At 44.9% G+C, this 8,247-nt stretch overlaps 1 protein-coding gene across 1 annotated transcript; it reads left to right on the top strand.

Moving 5' to 3' along the window:
* Window positions 1–3,279: 3,279 nt before the first annotated feature.
* LOC116262147 (pectinesterase-like) lies at window positions 3,280–7,924 on the top strand. Its single transcript, XM_031641261.2, has 2 exons — window positions 3,280–4,295; window positions 6,946–7,924. Exons 1-2 carry the CDS (start codon window positions 3,377–3,379, stop codon window positions 7,632–7,634), a joined length of 1,608 nt encoding a protein of 535 aa, XP_031497121.1. The 5' UTR covers window positions 3,280–3,376; the 3' UTR covers window positions 7,635–7,924.
* Window positions 7,925–8,247: the final 323 nt, after the last annotated feature.

The following is an 8,247-nucleotide window of genomic DNA, read 5'->3' as shown; positions in this document are numbered from 1 at the left end:
ATGAGCTTGAACTTGTACATCTGGACAAGAAAGTAGGCATATGCTACAGCATTTTCAGCAACAAAGAATAAAGAAAGGGAGACCGTTGTTTCTTCAGTGCCGATGTTTTTGCCTTCTGAAGTTTAGTCCATAATATTTAATTATTGTAAGGATAAAGAAATTTGTTTATGTTGGTCGATTCTAATCGGTTCGGATTGAGAAGGACAGTTCGAATCACACACTATATTCATCATTTTGAGGCTCCCCGACTTGATTATGAGGATCGCTCCCCGCGTGAACTTAAAAACTTCAGCTGACGCGCCCGGTGATTTTTGGAGCTGCATGCCGTGGAAATCGTGATTCGTGACCTAGAACTAATGAGTGGAGCCCTGTGCGCTTCTTCTTTGAGCTGCAGTCACTTCTTTCGTCATAAAGAATAGGTACCAGCGAAATTTGTTTGCTTGTACGACTTGTGCAGCTATTTCAATCGGGGGTGTGAATTTGGAGACTTTTTTCCGGGTGAAACGCTTCACTCGTGGCGACAAAACGATCCCGATGAAATCGAGCGAGAGAGGACTTTGTCTTTGAGACACTGTTCAGGGATTTTACTTCCACTGTTGCAGCAGAGACCGATTGAATTGATGCTTATTTAATGGCGCCCAACGGTTTTCTCAAGTCTTATTTAATCGGCCTGTTTTACACTCATTGTCTGTCTTTCTCAGCTTTCCCACGATTATTCTGAATTTTTAGTCGAGGGAAGCGAGCTTCTTCTCCAATGGGTAGGTAGCATTTGCAAATGTCAAGCCATGCATTTGGTTGACAGATTTAAACATCATTTTGTCTCCAAAACCATACGTAAACATTATTTTGTCTCCAAAGCCTTCGTTTAAGGTGTGTTTGAGTAAAAGTCAAAATTGGTTCTGCCAACAACCAATTTTTACCGGACTATGTTTTCGCAGGGCACTAATCACCTGGTATGAAGCATGTTTCTCATCTTGTCTCAGCACATTATCTGCGTACATCAGAGCACTCATCTCTTGAACCCTAGGAATTTGGATGTTCTTGTTCCAAACCTTTATCTAAATTTTATGGTTAAACATCTCTATTATTAGAATCAAGAGATATGGGGACACATATGGTCTCCCTACCTAAGACCCCTCTTGGCTTCAAATTTATCCTCCAATTGACCATTCACTAGCACTTCATAAGAAACTGAAGATACTCACTTCATGACCAGTTCTGTCGATTTGGGATGGAACACCATGGCATGCATACTGTTTTAGAAAAATCAAGCTTGACAAAACAGCCACCTTGGAACCAGAATTCCTTCGAATTCGCCAATTCATTTGGCCCACAAAATGTTATCATGAATATGCCTGCCTTTGAAAAAAGCCGCTTGAAGTTCTTAAGAACAAGCTTCATGAAGATGCCCCTCGTTTCGAGGACCAAGATTTTAGCGATTACCTTGTACAGAGAATTGCATAAGGACATTGGGGCCTCCTATAATCCTCCATCCTGATTGCATTAGGCTTCTTGACAAATCATAGAATGATTAACACGCTACCAACCATTTTGCCTTTAGAGAATAGTTCCTGAGTTGGGGGATACATTCAAAACCCAGTTTTTTTTTTTTTTTTTTTTGGTGAATAAAGAAAGGAGATCATGTTTTAAATTTCTTTTACAAAACCATAGGTTGCTAAAACCATGTTTTTCTGAAACCCGGTTTTAATGGAAACCGAATATTCTAAAACACAAAATCTGATTTCCAAAAAGTAATTTCTTTTGGAAAGTACAACCGGAGCCACTTGTTTAAGGTTCTATGAAAAGAAGGAAACGACAAAATGAAAGAGAAAAAGTAAATGGTAACAAAAATCTGCGAAACGCAGGCGCTCCCATGAGGGAGGATGAAGCCAACCAATCCAATAATGGGCGGCGCCGGCGGCGAATAGTCTGACGAAGGCAAGGCAGCAGCCATAATGGACGGGAGAGCGTTCTGAACTTACAGTATTGGCCCCTTGGAGCGGTATCCAAACGGGACCAATGGACCACCCAGCTGCTAACTCCAACCCCACCCCATCCTGTCGGTGACACAGATTTTTTGAAATCTTTGGCCCTATCCACCGCCATGTGGAGTGGTACCCACAGGGACTGACCTCCTTTCCCTACTTCGAGGGCTGCCTCATAAAGACCCCCTTAGGGCCAAGGGTGGTGTTGACTGGGTTCTTATGGCTGAGCCCACGCCGAGCCTTGGCTCAATATCGAACTGTATCAAGCCCCTCTTGGGGAACTTCTGATGAGTTCCTTCACTGGGCGGAGCTTAAGTCCGACACTAGACTTAAGCTTGTCATCAGCTATTGTTCATATATTTAACTTCGAAGCTTCATCCGAAGAATCGCATTCTTGTGGAGCTTATGGTTCAAACCATTGAGCAGTTCAACTGGGGCAATTACACTTTAGCATGGTCCACCTCCGACCACAGGCACAGGTTCTCAAACTATCTCGGATAATTGATTTCTAAATGTTCACAAGCTTTGTCCAACTTTTGACGTTGTCGTTAAAATACGTTTACAATGATTTCTTAGTTTTCTTTTTATTCCCAAGGCATGCAAGCGGTTTAACAAGTACGAACGAATGAAAACCTTCTTTCTAAACATCAATTCATTTTCGCTCATATACATCGATTTTCTTTCAAGTATATTCGCCTCTAATTTTTCATCTAACTGTCCCATATAACTGAATCTAAGTTTACCCAAGTTTCAACACTAAATGAAGGTTTAATACAGTGGAGACCACCTGCCTTCCCCCTTAATTAAATTGGGATGTTGTCGGTTGCCATAATCCAGCATTATTGGTTATGCTTCAATGCTAGTTCGATATGCACCTTTTTGTTGTGAGCCCAGCGATGACATGTAAGTAGTGACAAGAACACAAAAACTTATTGAGAGCAAATGCACAAAAAAATACTATTTTGATCTTTTTGCTTTTTTAAACTCTTTGTTCATGGAATTGCCCCGCTTGCTGAAACAAAAAGATCTAGCATTTCCAAGAGGAATGCAAGCGGCCTCCATTAATTTTTCTTTTCTTCCCAACCTTAACATGACCCATATCTTCGCATTACGAAGTCCAAGTAACCAATCTTACCAAAAAAAAAAAAACGAGTTAAAACAAAAATACAAATTTTCGAAAATCAACCAGGAAAGCCTATCTAATGACCAACGTAAAGAGAAAAAAGAAAAAGTAAAAAATGAAAAAACCGCCAGCCTTCATCCCCTTCCCGTTCCCTATTTAACCAGTTCCCCTCTCCCAATCCTCACGCACGACGACGCCACCAGAGTGTCGGGAATCCCCCACTCTTTTTCCTCTCTTCTCCCCGGCCTCCCCGAGAAGAAGAGGAACAATGGGCAGATTCACCAACTTCCTCTGCTTGGCCATGGCCGCCCTGCTCTTCCTCCCCCTCTGCTTCTCTCGATCGCTGATCGAAGAGCAGAACTTCAAGGTGGCTAACTCCGCCTGCGATGGCACCCTGTACCCTGAGCTCTGTGTCTCAACCCTCTCCACCCTCCCCAACCTCGCCAAGAAGAGCCTCCCCGACATGATCTGCCACACCGTGGAGACCGTCGAGAAGGATGTCGAGCAGTCATCCTCTAGCTGCAACTCCATCTACAGGAAGCGGAAGCTCGACTTCCGGCAGAGGGTTGCCCTCGCCGACTGCAAGGAGCTCTTCTCGGACACTCTCGCGGAGCTCAACATCACCGTCAAGGACCTCAGGTCCGTCATCAACTCCAACCGCTCTGACGAGGCTCTGACCCTCTTGAGCGCGGCCATGACCAACCAGTACACTTGCTTGGATGGGTTCGCCTACAGCAATCACTCTATCCGGCATTTCATAGAGGGCGGGCTCTATAACATCTCCAAGCTCTTGAGCAACTCCCTCGCCTTGGCGCACAAGATCACGCCCAACAAGACCAAGTCCGCGGAGGTCTACGAGCAGGGGAAGGACGGGTTCCCCAAGTGGATGTCGGCCGGCGACCGGCGTCTGCTGCAGACGACCGCCAGCGGCATAAAGGCCGACGTGGTGGTGGCCAAGGACGGAAGCGGCAAGTACACGACGGTGTCGGCGGCTGTCGCGGCGGCCCCTAGCAGCAGCAAGAGTAGGTACGTCATATACATCAAGGCCGGCACCTACAATGAGGTGGTGGACGTGCCCAAGGGCAAGACCAACCTCATGTTCATTGGGGATGGCATCGGAAAGACTGTGATCACGGGAAACCGCAACGTCAAGGACGGATGGACCACCTTCCGGTCCGCCACCGTCGGTAAGCTCTCCCTGTCTCTCTGATTTGCTAGAAAAAGAAAATGATCTCTCTGATTTGCTAGAAAAAGAAAATGATGTTCAAGTTTTTAGTTACCACAGAAAAAATATGCGAATTTTTATTGGTATCGGTTCTGCGAATTTTAATTGGTACGCATATAAAAAACTATATGCAATAGTCTTGATAGATTAGAAGTGTGGGTTAGTATGCTACTTAATGCAAGTTAATATTAGTTTTGGGTGTCCCGCGCATTTTCTCGACAGTGTCGGCTTTATTCACTTCTGCGGCGAAGATTTCAGAAGTTGGTTACCGCCTGAGTCCCGGTCGTAGTCTTTAACTATGGGGTGGTTCAAAAGTTGTACAAGTTCGTGTTTTTTAGGGGAGATCTTTTGGCGCTTATCCAGATCTTCTTAAACTGGGAAATTGCACCCTCGTCGTGCCAAGGGATGAGAATGCAATTATGCAAGTTCCGAAACTGTTGAATCGGGCAAGGCAGCATCCTTCTGCACACCTATAAGGCTACATCTGCAATGTCCTTTTGGTGTATTCTGTGCTGACAGAAACAGACCAGCGCATTGATCGAGGAATATCATTTTCATATTCCATGGTTACGTTTTCTCTGGAAGGGGTTGGTTTCTTTCTGTTGCAACCATGTGGCTACACTGTGGGCGCGAGGCATTGGGAAATAGCCTAAGTTGGAGCTCGATATTGGGTAGTGGGGGAATTGTTAACTAGTGATTGTGCTAAAGCACAATAAAAAGTTTTCATTTTTCCCTGCCATTTTGCCCTTTGATATTTTAAACGGGTGTCCAAATCCAGAAAATTAATTATGTAGAAAAACGTGTTATATATTATGTTACGAAAAATTCAGGTCACAGGGCAAACCATGTGGTTTTCCCTCATTCAGGAAGCAGAGGAAAAAAAATTATGGAATAATAACATGATGAAATGAAGTGTATGCAATGCGGTCCAGGGAAGGAAAGGATTTATTGCTTGGGAGGTGTGTTTGGATCTTTCCTAGTCTACTGAACTTGTTTGGCGGGGCTTCCCCGCACCCTCCAATCCCCGCACAGATATCATCTTAGGACAGCATACATCCACGCCAGAACTGACAGTTTGCCATTATTACCAATGCACGTACTGCCTCGGTTATAATTTTGTGTAGGATGCTCTAGCTGTTTACCTTTTAACCTTTATGCTTCCATTTCTCCCGTTTTATATTGGCTTCATTTTGATTCTCTATGCATGCTTACCTGCTAGTTTTGAAAAAGGGCTAGAAAATAGAAAGATGGGAATAGCTAGGAGTGAGAGAGAGACTCAGAGAAAAGATAGTCTTCAATGTAAAACGTGTGACGCTTCCACGTGAAGAAACTTTCAAACTAAGCTTACTAAGGTGGAATATTTTGCTTGCTTCACCTATAATTAAGGAATAAGAATGACCAGCTAAAAGGTTAGATGCAGGAAGAGTTTAAAGGGTTTTTTAGATGATTGCAACTCCTTTTTCTCGCTATCGACCTGTCTATGTTTTGGTCAAAACTTGTGGGCAGTGTCTGATCTGCATAATGCGCGGCTTATTTTTAGGCCGACTAGTCGGGGAGAGATGATCTCGGGCCTGATATGGGCACCGCCGTGCATTGGCTTGAGAAATTCATGTGGACCAGAGTGTAAAACTTATTCCACAGTCCACACCGTGTTCAACGCAGAATTTTACCCACAAGATAGAAACGAATGATCTTACTTGATAATTTCTTTTGGAGCCAGTTGGCTCTGATGGTGCCTCACTTTCTTAAATGATAAGTTTCCCGAGGTCTATCGTCGATTCTTGTTGTTCTAGTACGTAACAGCACGTTCTGAAGTCTCTTTCTCCCTTCAAAAAATAACAAAGAAAAAAAGTCTTTAGTTTCGCGCTTGTCTCCCTCTTATTGTAAAGGAGATGGCGTGGTCCAGATTTATTAGCTGCCCATTAAATCACCGGGGACGAAGATGGATGCCAATTAAATTTATGTCTATCTCTTGGGAGGTCCAAGAGTACCGTTAGTTGGATCTCACTTAGAAAAGTAGTAATTACAAGGGTGGCATCCACAATTAGCAGGCAGAGACAGAAGATTTGGTGTCCCTTTCCCGTTATCTTTATTCGTTGGGATATCACATCATGTCACATCTTAGATTTTTACTTCATTGAAACAGGACAATGCCAAATTTTCCTTTCACATGCACAAGGATTTGCACCAGAAATGAACTAAACCACCTCCCCCCAGTGATAAAGGGGAATATCTTTAAGCGGATTGTTCCATGAAAATTTTACCAAATTTTTATGTTCTTGTCATGGTTCTCGTCTCTCAGCTCATACCGTGTTTCCTTCTGTTAATAAAAGTACGCCTATGAGCATTCTATATAAATTTATTCCAATATGTACATTAGACTATCAGTTCATAGTTTTTTCCCCCTTTCTCCACTGTTCTTTGCAAAGTTTTAATTACGTCCCCCTATGAAGAATGAGCATGTTATAACTTCTTAATTTCAATATTTTTTTCTGCTGGAAAATGATTAGCTGCATTGGAAACTGTGGAACTCACCTTGTTTCCGGTTCGAACATTGTGTAATGTTGGGTTATGGTGGATTTTTGTTAACACGCCTACATGGCACGATGCAGCTGTGGTGGGGAACGGGTTCATTGCCAGGGACATCACTTTCCAGAACACGGCGGGAGCGAGCAAGCACCAGGCCGTGGCTCTCCGGGTGGGTTCCGACCTCTCGGCCTTTTACCGCTGCAGCTTTGTCGGGTACCAGGATACTCTGTACGTCCACTCCCTCCGGCAGTTTTACAGGGAGTGTGACATCTACGGCACCGTCGACTTCATCTTCGGCAATGCAGCCGTCGTCTTTCAGAGCTGCAACCTCTATGCCCGTCGACCCGACGCAGGGCAGAAGAACATCTACACCGCACAGGGGAGGGAGGACCCGAACCAGAACACCGGCATCTCGATCCAGAACTGCAAGCTCTCGGCCTCGTCCGACCTCGCAGCCGTCAAGTCGAGCTTCAAGACCTACCTGGGGAGGCCGTGGAAGCAGTACTCTCGGACCGTGGTCATGCAATCTCAGATCGATGATGTGGTGGACCCTGCCGGATGGCTTGAGTGGTCCGGCAACTTCGCGCTCAGCACCCTGTTCTATGGGGAGTACCTGAACCGGGGTGCCGGCGCCGGCACCTCGAGCAGGGTTAAATGGCCCGGCTACAGGGTGCTTTCCGCCTCTGCGGCCAGCCAATTCACCGTCGACAACTTTATTGGCGGGAGTAACTGGCTCCCTGCCACCGGCGTTCCATTCTCGGCCGGCATGTGATCGCTGCCGCGTGTAATCTCTTTCGAGTTGTCAGTGCAGTAGTTCGTCACCGTCAGCTGGCTGCTCCTCCTCTTTTCTGCACCGGCCGGCGTAAGAAATTTTACTACTTCTGTGGTGCTTTCCCCATCGTCGTTTCCGCCTGTTTGTTTTACTAATGTCTGAATTTAAATGAAACCCAGCCCCTCTTCGCCTTTCTCTATATTCTCTTCTGCTGCCAAACATAGGGGCGCAACACGCGTCTATGGTGTACTACCTTATTATTGCAGAGTAACTGTATTGTGGCTATTTCATATTTGACCACCCTGTCCTGCATGTAGCTATGGTGTCGCTCCATTTCACCACCCTAATGATGCGAAATATATCTCGACCACATCTCTCATTCTAGTTTAAAAGATATGCAAAACAAGCATGTGTGATGTTGTACATCAAGTGTGAAAAATTACCTTCATCCACCGCCAGCCATGTTCTTAATAGGTTGATTTTCTTCTTCTTGCCTAAGGAGGAGGTGGGCAGGGACTGATGTGCACTTGAAGCAGGTCATCCATATACACTAAAATCTTCAGCCATTGGCAAGTTTTTTCCTGTCAAGTTTTCTTGTTTAAGTCGTGGGAAC

This window comes from Nymphaea colorata, chromosome 10 (genome assembly GCF_008831285.2).
Source record: "Nymphaea colorata isolate Beijing-Zhang1983 chromosome 10, ASM883128v2, whole genome shotgun sequence".
NCBI classification, from domain to species: Eukaryota; Viridiplantae; Streptophyta; class Magnoliopsida; order Nymphaeales; family Nymphaeaceae; genus Nymphaea; species Nymphaea colorata.
The sequence above is the reverse complement of the archived record's forward strand: the minus strand, read 5'-3'. Positions and strand labels throughout refer to the sequence as shown.

Coding starts and splice junctions, on each gene's coding strand:
- LOC116262147 (XM_031641261.2), top strand. CDS start 3,377: ATGGGCAGATTCACCAACTTCCTCTGCTTGGCCATGGCCGCCCTGCTC. Junction 4,296..6,945: donor CTTCCGGTCCGCCACCGTCG/GTAAGCTCTCCC, acceptor GGCACGATGCAG/CTGTGGTGGGGAACGGGTTC.